General features: G+C 37.7%; 1 protein-coding gene across 1 annotated transcript in view; it reads left to right on the top strand.

The window, feature by feature from the left end:
- CTNNA2 (catenin alpha 2) overlaps positions 1 to 15,539 on the top strand; it is a 1,322,153-nt gene that overhangs the window by 254,838 nt on the left and 1,051,776 nt on the right. Inside the window, exon 3 of the mRNA XM_049856958.1 lies at positions 12,394 to 12,589. Coding sequence (XP_049712915.1) covers positions 12,394 to 12,589 — 196 coding nt within the window. The remainder of the gene's footprint in view (positions 1 to 12,393; positions 12,590 to 15,539) is intronic.

Genomic DNA, 15,539 nt, shown 5'->3' with positions numbered 1-15,539 from the left:
TTCTCGATTCCGTTCCATTGGTTAATGTGTCTTTTGTTGTACCAGTACCAGGCTGTTTTGTCTACCATAGCTGTATAGTAAGTTCTGAGGTCAGGTAGTGCGAGGCCTCCTACTTTGTTCTTCTTCTTCAATAATCCTTTACTTACCCCAGACCTCTTTCTTTTCCATATAAAGATAACGATTACCTTTTCCATCTCATTAAAGAATGGTGTTGATATTTGGATCGAGATTGCATTGTATTTGTAGATGGCTTTGGGTAAAATTCAGTTTTTCACAATGTTGAATCTACCTATCCATGAACATGGTATGTTTTTCCATTTATGTAGGTCTTATTTGGTTTCCTGCAGTAGTGTTTTGTAGTTTTCTTTGTAGAGGTCTTTTATATCCCTGGTTAGATTTATCCCTAAGTATTTCATTATTTTAGGGGCTATTGTAAATGGTACTGCTTTTCTGATTTCCTTTTCATAGTTCTCTTTATTGGTATCTAGGACTCCAACTGATTTTTTTATGTGTATCTTGTATTCTCCTACACTGCTGAATCTTTCTATTAGCTCCAGGAGCTTTCTTGTAGAGCCTTTAGAGTCACTACGTATAGTATATCATCTGTGAATAGGGATAATTTTACTTCTCCATTACTGATTTGGATGCCCTTTATTTCTTTTTCTTCCCTTATTACTCTAGGTAGGACCTCCAGCACAGTGTTAAATAGGAATGGTGACAGAGGGTATCCTGTCTTGCTACTGTTCTAAGGGGGAATGCTTTCAGCCTCTCTTCATTGAGAATGGTGTTGGCTGTTGGTTTTGTATTGTTGTTGTTGTTAGGTACCACCGAGACGGTTTTGATTCTTAGTGACTCTGCGCACAGTAGAACGAAATATTGCCCTGTTCTGTGCCATTTCCACAATCGTTGTTATGCTTGAGCCCATTATTGCAGCTACTGTGTCAGTCCATCTCGCTGAAGGTTTTCATCCTTTTTGCTGATTTTTTCTACCTTACCAAGCATGATGTCCTTCTCCAGGAACTAATCCCTCCTGATAGCAAAGTATGTGAGACATAGTCTCACCATCATTGCTTCTAAGGAGCATTCTAGTCATGCTTCTTCCAAGACAGATTTGTTCGTTCTTTTGGCAGTCCATGGTATATTCAGTATTCTTCGCCAACACCACAATTCAAAGGAGTCAGCTCTTCTTCAGTCTTCCTTTCTTTGTCCAGTTTTTGTGTGCGTATGAGGCGATTGAAAACACCATGGCTTGGATCAGGTGCACCTTAGCCCTCAAGGTGACATCTTTGTTCTTCAACACTTTAGAAAGTTCTTTTGCAGCCGATTTGCCCAACACAGTGTGTCTTTTGATTTCCTGACTGCTGCTTCCATGGGTGTTGATTGCGGATCCAAGTAAAATGAAATCCTTGACAGCCTCAGTCTTTTCTCCATTTATTATGATGTTGCTTTTTGGTCCACTTGTGATGATTTTTGTTTTCTTTATGTTGAGGTGTAGTCCATACTGAAGGCTGTGGTCTTTGATCTTCATCAGTAAGTGCTTCTAGTCCTCTTTACTTTCAGCAAGCAAAGTTGTGTCATCTGCATAATGCAGGTTGCTAATGAGTGTTCCTCCAATCCTGATGCCATATTCTTCTTCATATAGTCCAACTTCTCTGGTTATTTGCTCAGCATACAGATTGAATAGGGATGGTGAAAGGATACAGCCCTGACACTCACCTTTCCAGACTTTAAACCAGGCATTATCCCCTTGGTCTGTTTTAATGACTGCCGCTTGATCCACATAGATTTCTCATGAGCACAACTAAGTCTACTGGTTTTGTATAGATGCTCTTTAGTATGTTGAGAAACTTCCCTTCTATTCCTGTTTTATTTCAAGTTTTTGTCAGGAATGGATGTTAGATTTTGTCAAATGCCTTTTCTGCATGGGTTGAGATGATAATGTAATTCTTTTATTTTTAATTATGTGGTGGATTACGTTGATTGATTTTCCAATGTTTAACTATCCTTGCATAGCTGGTATGAATCCTACTTGGTCAGAGTGTATTATTATTATTATTTTTATATGAAGCTGAATTCTATTGGCTAGAATTTTGCTGAGAATTTTTGTATCTATATTCATGAGAGATACTGGTCTGTACTTTCTTTTTCTGTGGTGTCTTTGCCTGGTTTTGGTATCAGGGTTATGCTGGCTTCATAGAATGAATTCAGAAGTATCCCTTCCTTTTCTATTTTCTGAAATAGTTTAAGTAGTACTGGTGTGAGCTCTTTTCTGAATGTTTGGTAGAATTCTCCAGTGAAGCCATCTGGGCCAGGACTTTCTTTTTTTTTGTTGTTGTTGAAGGGTTATTTATTTATTTTTTTTGAAGGTTTTTTTAATTACCCTTGTTATGGGTCTGTTCAGATTTTCTACCTTAGTTTTTGTTGATTTAAGTAGGTAGTGTGCTTCTAGAAATTTGTCCATTTCCTCTAGGTTTTTGTATTTGTTGGAGTACAGTTTTTCTTAGTATTCTGTTATGATCATATTTTTATTTCACTTGGGTCAGTTGTAATGTCCTCCATTTCTTTTCTTATTTGAGTTATTTGCCTCCTCTCCTGTTTTTCTTTTGTGAATTTGGCCAATGATTTGTTCCATTTTGTTGATCTTTTCAAAGAATCTATTTTTGGTTCTGTTATTTCTTCCTACTGTTTTTCTGTTTTCTTTTTCATTTATTTCTGCTGTGATTTTTATTGTTTCCTTTCTTCTGGTGGCTGCGAGCTTCTTTAGTTCTTCTTTTTCTATTTTTTCAAGTTGTAAAGCTATCATTTTGATTTTATCCCTTTCTTCTTTATTGATTTGTGGATCTATTGCTATAAATTGACCTCTGATCACTGCCTTTGCTGTGTCCCAAAGGTTTTGGTAGGATGCGTTTTTGTTCTCATTTGATTCTGTCTGTGATTTCTTCTTTTATCCATTGGTTTCTGAGCAAGGTGTTATTCAGTTTCCATGATTTTTTTTTTCCTGTTATTAATTTCTGCTTTTATAGTGCTGTGATCAGTGAATATGCTTTGTATTATTTCAGCATTTTATATTTTGTTGAGGTTTACTCTGTGGCCTAAGACGTGGTCTATTCTAGAGAACGTTGCATGTGTGTTGGAAAAGAATGTATGCTTCATTGCTGTTGGGTGCAGCATTCTATGTATGTCTATGAGGTCAAGTTGGTTGATTGTGGCCTTTAAAACTTCTGTGTCTTTGACAAGTTTCTTTCTAGGTGCTCCATCCTTTACCAGGAGTAGTGTGTTGAAGTCTCCTGCTATTATTGTGGAACTGTCAATTTCTTTTTTCAGTGCTGTTACAGTTTGTTCTGTGTGTTTTGGAGCCCTTTCATTGGGTGTGTAAATATTTATTATGTTTACGTCATCATGGTGAATTGTTCCTTTATTATATAGTGTCCTTCTGTGTCTCTTATGGTGGATTTTGCCTTTAAGTCTATTTTATTAGAGACTAGTATTGCCACTCATGTTCTTTTTTGGTTGCTGTTTGCTTGATATATATTTTTTTCTATCCTTTAATTTATAAGATATTTATGCCTTTGTTTCTAAGGTATGTCTCTTGCAGACAACATATTGATGGGTCATTTTTTTTTTTTCATTCCACTCTGTCATTCTTGGTCTCTTTATGGGTACATTTAAGCCATTTACATTCAGCATGATTATCAATATGTATAAGTTTATTGCTGTCATTTTGTAATGCTGACATTTCTTTGTTCCTCTTACTCTCCTGTGCTGAGTTCCTATTGTTTGTGGAATTTCTTTTCATTTCTGTAGATTTTGTTTTTACTAAGACTTTAGGTTTCTTAACTTTCTTTGTGGTTACATGAAATTTACCTGTATCTTCCTAAGTTTGAAACATCTTTTATTAATTGATAATGCCTTGACTTCCTCTCTATTTGAAAGTTCTGTACCTGTACAGTTCCTTCCCCCTTTTATTGTTCTGACATTGTTGTCATTTACAGTTTGATGTCTCTGGTTCCCTGTTGTACATCTTTTAAGTTTTGTTTTATCCTTGAGAGTTCATTACCTAGGATGGTATCTGGCTGATGTTGTCCCATGTCCTAGATTCAGGTCGTTGAGTGATGTTGGTGGTTCTCTAACTGAAGGACTACCTTTAATGATTCTTGTAAGTTTGGTTTGGTGTTTACATACTCCCTTAATTTCTGTTTATCTGGAAATGTCCTAATTTAACCATCATATTTGAATGAGAGTTTTGCAGGGTATATTATTCTTGGTTGGCAGTTTTTTTTTCAAGGTTTTATATATGGCATCCCATTGCCTTTTTGCTTGCATGGTTTCTGCTGAGTAATCAAAGTTTAGTCTTATTGTTTCCCCTTTGTGACTTTTCATTTTTCTCAAGGTCCTCTTAGGATTTTTCATTGTCTTTGGTTTAGGCAACTGCTTATGATAGGTCTTAGTAATTTTTTTTTTGGGGGGGGGGTCTATCCTATATGGGGAAACCCTAGCGGAATAGTGGTTAACTGCTACAGCTGCTAACCAAAGGGTCGGCAGTTTGAATCCGCCAGGCGCTCCTTGGAAACTCTATGGGGCAGTTCTACTTTCCTGTAGGGTTGCTGTGAGTTGGAATCAACTCGACGGCACTGGGTTTGGTTTTTGGTTTGGTTTATATGGTGTTTGTTGAGCTCCTTGGTTGGTCAGCTTTTCATCTTTCATGATATTAAGGAAGACTTTCTGCCATCAAATCTTCAATGATCCTCTGTGTATTTTCTATTTTCTCCTTCTGTTCTGGAGCCTTAATCCCAGGCAAATTTTTGTTCTTGATTGTACCCCATGTAGTTCTTAGCTTTTCTTCATTTTTTGGTTTTGCCTCAAACAAATGGGTATCCATGGATTTATCTTCAATTAACTGACTCTGTCTTGCATTGTTTCAGTTTTGCCCCTGAAACCTTCTATTGCATTGCCCATTTGTGAAATGTTTATCTTTTGGATTTCTAATGATGTTTTTGTATGATTTTAATTGTTTATTTTGACATTTTGTTCTTGTATTATCTCCTTATATTCTTCTTTTGTTTTGTCTGTGTTTTCAATGATTTTGCCTATTTTTTCCTTAGTTTTGTCTGTGTTTTCCTTCATCTCTTTTCTAATCTTTTGGGGAGCCCTGAGTATGAGACTTTTGGATTCCCTATTCAGTATTTCCAGTATCTTTTCTTCTACTTGAAGGATATCTGTTGCTTTATTTTGGGCACTTACCTTTTTTTTTTTTTTTAATGTGTTTGATATTCTCTGCTGTCTCTCTGACATTCTTCAGTTATTTTCCTCACTTATTGTAGATTTGTTTGTTTTGTCCTGCTTTTTTTATTTGGTTATGTCTAGGTTGGCGAGGTGGGCATATTTTGTTGCTAGCTCATCTGTGGGCACAGTTGTTCTCACCACCATGTCCAGGTGGTCATGGCTGGCTGCTCAGCTGTGGTGCAGCAGGGGGTTTATGGGGGGGGAGAGAAGGGGCAGGAAAGGGTCATTTGCCTGTGGCATGAACTGGGGATGGCAGGGTGAGTTTGAGGGCAGCCTGGTAGGGGGAGGATGCTGAGGGTTTGGAGGTCTGTTCCAGTCCCACACTGGGGCTTGGGACGCAGTGGGGTGGGGCTGGGGCGATGGCATGGGGCAGGGGGTGTGGTGTTTGTCTGGGTGGTAACCGGTTATGGCGCAGAACAGAGTTTGTGGGCCCAGAGGTTTAAAACCGTTCCACATGAATGCATCACTTGACTGGGCTGGGGCACCTCAGGGCAGGGTCTGGAGGTCCATGCCTGTGCCACTTGGAGATGCAGTGCTCGGTGGGGCAGGGCCACGGTGCTGTGTGAGGTGGGGACTGGAGATCCAGAGTTTTACCCTAGTGCCACTCAGAGGCATAGCGCTCAATGGGGTGGGGCTAAGGGGTGGGATGGTTGGGGTCAGGTTTCCAGAGGTCTGCACTGGTGCTGTTTGGGTTGCAGCGCTTGGCAGGGCAGGGCCAGTGGTGATGCAGGACAGGGTCCAGGGGTCTGAAGGTCCATACCAGTGCTGCTGTTGCTAAATTTTTCAATTGACTGTTCCATGGGTACAGCTTAGACAAACTGCACTCTTGTTGGTTCCTGGAAGATGTTACAGAAGATTTCCATTATGCCCTCACTTTTGCTTATTTTTGTTTTGAAGAAAGAAAAAGTCGTCCATGTCCATTGCTTAGATCCTATATCCAGAGACCTAATTAAAGTAGTAGGAGAGACATGGTCAGATAGGCAAGTGGTCTTAAGATAAAACACATCGAAAGAAATAGAAGAGAATGAAATAGTAACTGCCACTGCATTACTGCCATTGTGCAGTAACATAGGTGATGAGCAGTCTGTATAAGCCTGGATCGCACAATTTTACACTCAGATCATGCCATGAACATATCTGGAAACAATGGTGCTCATTCCCTGGTTATTGCTGAGTTTTTACACTGGCCAGAGTTCATGAAACCTCTTTATGTTGAGGCTTTAGTACCCTTGATCACTTATATTCTTATCTGTGAGCTGCAGAATTTCTTCTGTTCTCAGATGAGAGGGAGGAAGATTTATGAAAAATTGAAGGGGAAGGCCAAAGAAATTTGAATAACTTTCTAGGCCAAGGTTGAAGAACTAGCAAAGAGGAAGAACTTAAAGATTTAGAGGCAAGTTGGCATAGCTAATGAAACAAGGTTGTAGGCAAGTTGGAATATGATCAGGAGTTCATTTAAAGGTGGTGGTAATGGGAGTACCTGTTCCCTGGGGCAGGAGTGGGGGAAATAAAGATGGTACCTTTGGCGGTAGATAATGTATGTCCTTTTTAAAGCTATAAAGTTGAAAGTTTGGAGACAGAAAAGATTATTGTTACAGAAATTAGCCAACAGACATTTTCAGGAGAAAGTAAAGTTGAGTCAGTAGTGCTAAATATGGCAGATTGGTGTGATAAGATAAAAATAATTTGATTTTGGCAACTTATTAAGTAGCTTAGTGAAGGATCAGTTAAAAAGAGCTTTGCTGCAGAAGGTGTGGGAATACAAACACAATGTCTGTGGGATGAGAATGAATGGAGGGAGAAAACGGACACTTGAAACATATGCTTCTCTTTAAAGACAAAAAATCGACAGTGACTAACAAAATTTAAACTCTACTGCCTTTCCAAATTTTGTTCCAATACACCTATAGAGCCTCACTTCCCATGTGGATTGTTAGTAGCCTTCTTCTGAAGGGGAACTGATCTTCTTACCACTTCTGAAAACCTCATGCCTGTTTCCACATGTGCAGTATTCATGCTATTACTTCTAGCCTCTCTTTTATAAAAATTATACTTTGAATGTAAGAGCTATACCTTAGTTACAAAGCTGGGACTTTGTGTTTCCTTTTTTTTTTTTTTTTTCCTTCTGCTGCACACAAAAAAATTGAGCTCATAAATTGTTAGAGAATAAAGACGAGTGTGTATATCTTGGATGACTTTTGGCTTGTATGAATGTTGAGAGTAGGGAGTAAAGAGTATCCCTGGTTGGGATAGGAGGAGAAAGAAGATTGAATCACGGAGTTCCATGGAGGTCGGGAGGGGGACATTTTTTAAAAGACTGCCAACAAGCTGCACCAAGTTCTTAAATTCTCCAAGTACCTCCTACCAGAGACCTAATTCCAGTATGGATATCAAAACTTATGCACAGATACCTGTTACTCTAGAACTGGGCCACCTCTGTGGCTATTGCTTTTCTATCAGAATGACTTCCTGCTTCTTAAGGCTACCAGTCATGAATTCAGTTATATTTTCACAAAGAAGATAACTGCATCATTGGTTAGAATTTGTAATTTTGATTCTCCCCGATTTACTTGAGTGGTGGTAGATGGAGCTCTGGGACTATATAGTAGTTGTTTTCAATAAAAACCCTCTGATTCTTGATCTTTAGTAGGTCTTGGTTCTTCACAAATGAGCAATATATTCTTTTTTTTTTCTCTTTTACCCACAGAACACCTTTGTTACACAGGAACCTAAGCTCTACCATCTGTTTAGTTACAATATTTTTGAAATAACATTGTCCTTCGTTTTTATTACTATAACACAAAAAGGAGCCCTGGTGGTACAGTGGTTAAGTACTCAGCAGCTAACTGAAAGATTGAAACCCACCAGCCACTCTGCGGGAGAAAGATATGGCAGTCTGCTTCTGTAAATATTACAGCTTTGGATACCCTATAGGATAGTTCTTTCTCCTCTGTCCTAGGGTTGCTATGAGTCAAATCTACTCGATTGCGATGTTTTTTTTTAAAAAAACACAAAAGTCCTGCTATATTTGTTGATCCTAAGATGCATGCATTTGGAGCTCTGGTGGCACAGTGGTTAACCATTTGGCTAACTAAAGGGTCGGCAGTTCATATCCTCCAGCCACTCCTTGGAAACCCTATTGTGTAATTCCACTCTATCCTCTAGGGTCTTTATGAGTCAGAATCAACTCGATGGAAATGGGTTTAAGATGCTTGAACACATTAGGTGTTACAGAGCATTGTAGAAAGTTAGCATAAAATGGCTGGTTAACATTTAACTAACATTGCAAAGCACATTCTTAATTAATATTGCAAAATACCTTCTCAATACTAAGATATTTAAATAATTCATTGAGTGAAAAGATAACTACTAGAATACAAATAAGAAATGTAGTACAATTTACGTCAAGGTTAAATACATTTTATTATTCTTAGAGCTGTACAGCCTCTCATTCAGATAGGAAGTAAAGCAAGAGGGGACTACTGAGTTCTAAAGGTTTGGTACAAGCAAAAGAGTAACCTGGTCTTTAATTTCTCTTGAGTCATATGAATTTATTTGTTCTACCTTTGGTGCCTCTCTAAGCCTAATTTCATCATCTGTAAAATATCGAGGTGGAACGGAAGCAAATGAATTTTAACTTTCACATGTTTAAGTGTAAATACTTCCGTAGTGCAAGAAGAACAGAAAAGTATCACATCAAAGTGAAAATGACAGCTGTGAGTGGGAGAAAAAGGGAAAATTTGCAGTTAGTTGTGTGTTGTGCCATTGACTCTTATCGGGTGGTAAGAGAATGTGTACACAATTAATAGAAAGTGAGACTGAATCAAGGAGTTTATGTAGTAAGAGCTAGATTGAAAGTTCCCCAAAGTAATTTAATGTTAAAAAGATAGACCACATTTTTTTCACGTGCAATTGAGTTTAAACTACTTTTATTTCCATCCCCATCATTTGACACATTGGCCAGAAGGTGAACAGCATGAGTCTTGCATATGCACACTAACTAATCTTTCTTTGTTAAAAGCTTATTAACTTTGTAATAATATAGTGGGAAGAGAACTGAGCTGAAAGGTTTTCTTGCCAACTTATTATATAACTCTCTGGAAAGCCAACTTTAGAATAATTTGAACAGAAATGGTGTCCTATAATCTTGAGTTTTCTCATCCATGAACATTGTATGTCTCTCTACATTTCAGGTTATCTTTTAGGTCTTTCATTAAAATTTTATCATTTTCTGCATACAGTATGCTTCATTTTGTGTTATTATCTCTGGTAATATCACTTTATGGCTTTTGTGTATGGAATATTTAATGCTACATTTTTCATTGGTTACTGCTGTTTAATTAGATTTTCTTTGCATATCGAGTATTTGGCCTCCTTGTTCTTCTTATTAGTTTTAGTACTTTTAAAAATATTTTGCATTTTCTTGGTACAATTATATTCTCTATAAGTAATGACATAATTGGTATTTACCTTTTCAAGATTTATATATCTTATATCTTTTTCTTTTGGTGTAATTCATTGACTTTGCCCATCAATAAAGCACTGAATCACAGTGATGAGTGCTGGCAATTGTGCCTTATACTGTAAACTGATTGAAGATGTGTGTTTATGGAAGTCCATCACTTCCCTTCTATATTCTCTTTCTTTCCCTCCATGCTCTCCCACCCATAAGCAAATGAGAACATTTACTGAAAGAAAATTGGATATATTTGCTTCATTTTGAAGTAATCATATTTTTCTTAACAACTTCCTGGTAATGTTCCATGTTTATTTTTTTCCGCATACCTGGGGCTTTGTACCAGGCTTCTTCATAGGAGCGTTATCTGAACTGTGCTTAATATAATAACACACCGTGAGATAACAGAAAAATAGAAATTTGCGTCTACAAAAATGCAATCACAGTACAGTCCTTTAGCAATTCCAATAGATTCACTGTCAGATTTCACTTCTACAACTGTCAATGTACCTGAAGTTAATAGTTCCTGCTTACCTCTAGTTTTTCTAATTTGAGAAGGCTAAGAAATTAGGTCACAAAACTTCTTAGAGTTATGTATAAAATGATAACAAACCAGATCTCTGTGAGAGTAGGGGGCATTTTCCTCTGACAAAGAAAGTGCTTAACCTACATTGAGATTTTTGAGATGTTTGGTCAGGAGGTTCATATTCTTGTTGCCAAGTTTTGGCCGTTCCGAGGAGTTGAGGTTTCTGGGAGAGTGGTGTGTTAATGTGTTAGAGTAAATTCTAATTAAGGAGAACACTCTTGCACCTCAGAAAAGTAATCTTTGTGACAGGCTGTCTTCATTCTACTGGTTGCCTGAGTGTGGGTGGAACTGAAGAAACAACCATGTGTTCCTCACTGCATACATATTTTACAGAAAAATCACCCTTATGTGACATTCTTGTTCTTAACGATTTTTCTCTTTCCTTTTTTGTCTGGTGTTTGTACTTAAATGTCCTTATACAGTCTTCATTAATTCCCTTTTTTTTTTTTAATTACTTAGCAATCGAAAGAGAGCTGAATATGACTGCCCCCAACACTGCATTAGCCACTTCTTACATGTATGTGCTGCTTCTCCTTGTGTTCATCCTCTTAGCTCACAATTATTCATTGCTTTTCCTTCTGCTGTTAGCACTTGCCCTATAAACTGACAGGACATTCATTGTGACTTTGAATAATCACTTTGCTGGCCCTGGGATTTAGAGCAGACATCAGAAGCTACAACATTTGGAACCTCTCTGTGGGGCTTTCTTGATGACCTCCCATAAAAATCTGGAGTCTGCTGACCAGGGAAAACGTCAGTGAAGTAAACCACAGAGCCAACATCTTAAGAAGTAATAAAAGTTACAGAGGTAACGAAGATCGGCAACTTTTGCTGAACAGACTATGAAATAGTTCCATTCATTTCCCTCCCAAAATTCCCAGTGATAGAAAATACAGGTTCAGAAGTCTGTAAGAGATAAGTCATTTAAAAGATACTAAAGTCTTTGTTAGAAAATTAAATAGGTCATATGCATATATATAGTGCTAAAGGACGTTTGGCAATTGAGTAGCTTGTGTCAAAGTTGTAACACTTAAAAAATTAGTGATAATAAATGCAAATCTAATTTTGAGTCTGGAAACTTTAGCTGGCTAACTGAACTTTGAGTCTGAATCATTTAGTCCTATCCGATCCAATTTGCCATTTTGTCCTCATAGGCTGAAATCAGAAATAGAAAAAAAAATCCTTCAAAATTCCTTGGTAAGTGACACAAAAATAATGGGTGTTGGTGGCCCACTATTTACCAAGTGCTCATGTATCTCTGCCCTGACGCACAGGGCTCAGGACTGGCTATTGGTTCACCCAGCTCAATGCTCAACAGTCCCTGGGAGATGCAAACAGTTAACGCACTTGGCTGTTCACCAAAGGATAAGTAAGAGGTTTGAGTCCACCCAGTGGCTTCCCAGAAGAAAGGCCTGCCAATCTACTTCCAAAAATCAGCCATCGAAAACACTATGGGGCACAGTTCTACTCTGACAACCATGGGCGGTGGCTATGAATCGGAGTCCACCCGATGGCAACTAGATTGGTTAAAGTCACTAAGGGACTGCTGGGTTGTAGCAGTGATGCAAAATACTGTGGAAGCTTTAGTATAAAACCCTGTCGCAGTCTGTCCTGAGGTTCCCTAGGTGGTACAAATGGTTAACACGCCCCACTGCTAAAGGAAAGGTTGGAAGTTCGAGTCCACTAGACTGCAACTGGTTTAACTCAATACCCAGCGGTAGTTTCACATTTGCCTTTCTTTTCTTGCCTCTCTAAGACTGAATCCTCCAAGGAGCACTCCACTTGTCAATCTGTGTACAACCTGGAGTGAACTGAACACTTTGAGCTACTAGCAACTCTGCCTGACACATAAGCCTTTTTCTTTTTCTCCCCTAGGTGAAGTTTGAATGGCTGTTTATTCGCAGGTGAATTCATGCAATTCGTTTTCCTCGAGATGAGGCTATATGATATGCATGTGTGATTTCATGAACTGGGCATTTTTAAAAATTATAAAATAAAAATATTATTCCTAGAAAATCGTGTAGAGTATTTTTACAGTTTTTTTTTTTTTTTTTTTTTAATGTTTAAGGTGACGACCCTTGTCAACACAAGCAACAAAGGCCCGTCTGGTAAAAAGAAAGGGAGGTCTAAGAAAGCCCATGTACTAGCTGCTTCTGTAGAGCAGGCCACTCAGAACTTCCTGGAAAAGGGGGAACAGATTGCTAAGGAGAGCCAAGATCTCAAGGAAGAATTGGTTGCTGCTGTAGAGGATGTTCGAAAACAAGGTAGGCAGAATGATACTGTCCAAGAGGGATTTATATTGCTGTGAATAGATAGGTTTTTCTCCAGAACCAATGCACATTTGCTCAGAGAAATATTCTTTTTTCCTCTGTGTCTACACTTGTCATTTTTAATGTTTGCTGGAATTGCCTGCAAGGACAAATAGAGAAATTTTTGTTGTGGCTTCGTAGCATAGCTGCGAACACTCCATGTCTGCTGCTACTTCAGAAACTTTCAGGTTGTTTTCCTTTCATAGATGAAAACAGACTCTTTTGGTCAAACTTAGGCCTTAGGGAGGACTGGCTGGGAAAACATCATATTTATAGAGTCATCGAAAATCCAGGATTTAAGGATGAAGGGAGGTGAAGTATTGTAATAAAATTATTGTTGCTTTGTATGATGCTCAAATTTATATATTTTTAAGTCCACAGTTTTCCTCAGAAATGTACCTGTCCATCTGTCTGTCTGTCTAGCTACCTATCATGTTGGCCTATCCATTCACCAACTGTCCATCCATCCATCTGTCCGTCCGTCTCTTTCTCTTACTGTCATCAGTCTCTCTAGCTATAATGCTGCCTATTCAGCATCTTCATTTGAAAGTCATAGGCTCCACAGAATCAAAACAAATGCACATATCCCCCAGCTTGGCCTCTCTCTTGCATTTCCTGTCTCAGTACTTGCATGTTTATGGAGTTGCATATTGTAATCTTGTCATCATTCCTGTTACTGCCTTCTCCTTCCAAATATAATGTATCATATTTTAGCTTATACATGTCTCTTGCACGGATCAGTTCCTGTCCCAGCTAGTCAAAAACACCGTGTGTTTTTCTACCCCAGGGTCTTTGTACATACTGTCCTTTTTCAAAGAGTTATGGATGCCTTATTCTTCACATCCTAGCTCAAAGAACAACACTCCCTCCTGTTGTACATTTTTGAGGTTCTTTTCTTTGTCACTTTTCACAGAATAATTAAATATTTTTGAGATGACTTGATAACTTCCTTCCCTACCACACTTTAAGTCAATGAAGGTAGAGACCAGAACCATGTCTCTTTTGCTAATCATTGATTTCTAATGCCTAGCACTGTAACCCCCCAAAAAAACCCAGTGCCGTCAAGTTGATTCTGACTCATAGTGACCCTACAGGACAGAGTAGAACCGCCCCACAGAGTTTCCAATGAGCTCCTGGCGGATTCGAACTGCCGACCCTTTGGTTAGCAGCCGTAGCACTTAACCACTATGCCACCAGGGTTTCTAACACTGTAAGACTTCCATAAATATTTGTTGAATAAAGAAATGAATAGATTAACAAATAGTCTATTTTCTTTCTTCTTACAAACATATCACTTTTTTGTTTCTCAGATAGATAGATAGTTAGACCCCGGAAATAGCAACCCTCCTTCCACACCAATATCCACCATTTTTCATGCTATCATCTTCTTCCTCCAAAATTAACTTTATCTCTATTAAGCTAATTTAAGTTGTTACTTTAAGATATTAATTTTTTTTTATATTTCATCTAATGATGAAATTTCATCAAGTAGTGGGAGTATATTTGTGTATGTGTTTAGACAACATGCAACCTTCAAAGTTTCAAATACCAGTTTGAAAACTGGTATCCCTTCTGAATGGAAGATGGGCAGTTGTTTGTTTTTCTGCATCTTTTAACCTGGATAGTTTTTTTTTTTTTTTCAAGTTGAATTGAAATGTAATTAACTACACATATTCGAAGTATACAGTTTGATATGTTTTGAAAAACGTATACATCTATGAATCATCCCCACAATCAAGAGAGTAAACATATCCATAGTGGATAGTGTTTTGATTTGTCACTAGGCCTTTTTTGAGAAAATTTGTCTTTTATGATGATAAGCTTTCCCATGTGGTTTCCTCAACAACCTTTTAAGTTTTTTTTCCTTGAAAATTAATTTTCATACATTCTGTGGGAATTACTATTTTAATTATCTCAAAGTTTTAAAAATAAAATTTGATATTCTCAGTCATCTATAGGGGTAGAAAAGTTATTTTCCAAAGAACCACCATGGACTTAGTGTCTACAGGATGAGAAAAGTTTTGCATTAGTCTTATAATTTTATATGCACATATACATTTCTTTGGTGCAAAACCAGTGGAATAAATGATATCTGAAATGATTCAATCCAGAAAATGTTTGCATTGATTGTTTTTTTTACAGGCAGTGTGTTGACCTGAACTGTGGGCAGATAGTATTCTTTTACAACTGGATTGTTCAAATATAAAATTTAAAATTCAATAAATATTTAAGTTACACTCCACCTACTTATATAAAAGTCTGAGGTTATCTAATATATGAAATTGTGTTTTATAGATTTAATACAATAACTGACATATTCCTTGGGAGACTGTCCCAGGGGTTTTAGAATAAGAAATTTGCAAAGATATCAATTTAGCAGAGCTTACAGTCATTGATCCTCTAGTGGGTATTTTAAGTTTCCTCTATATTATCTATATCTTGTTACAGAAAAAGTATGCATCAGAAACGATGCCTATGTGTAACACGTATAAAGCTCAACTGCCTCATGGCCCTCTTCTATGTGGTGTTAAATTCAAGAAACCTTTGCTAGAGTATACAAAATAACAGAAGTTTTACTGCCTTTGAAATTCTCTTTTTCCTATTTCGCTCACTCTTCAATACCTCTAGTACACTTCAGATGCATGCCAGATCTGAGAGGTATCCCTTTACTGACAACAGTCTTTAGTCCTTAGTCCCTCTGTCACAGAGTCCTTAGTCCCTTCCAGTTCTGTGCTGAAGGCTCTCATATCATTTCATTTTATCCCTTTCTTGCTCAGCTCTTTATTATGAAATATCTCTAGCCTCTCTGGCTTTACCCAACTTTCTTGTGCACTCATCACCCGTATTTTATTGAAAAACGAGTATCTGAGTTGATTGTCAGAGGGAGGAGGCGAAAGGAACTTAA

Source organism: Elephas maximus, chromosome 17 (assembly GCF_024166365.1).
Source record: "Elephas maximus indicus isolate mEleMax1 chromosome 17, mEleMax1 primary haplotype, whole genome shotgun sequence".
NCBI classification, from domain to species: domain Eukaryota; kingdom Metazoa; phylum Chordata; class Mammalia; order Proboscidea; family Elephantidae; genus Elephas; species Elephas maximus.
The sequence above is the reverse complement of the archived record's forward strand: the minus strand, read 5'-3'. Positions and strand labels throughout refer to the sequence as shown.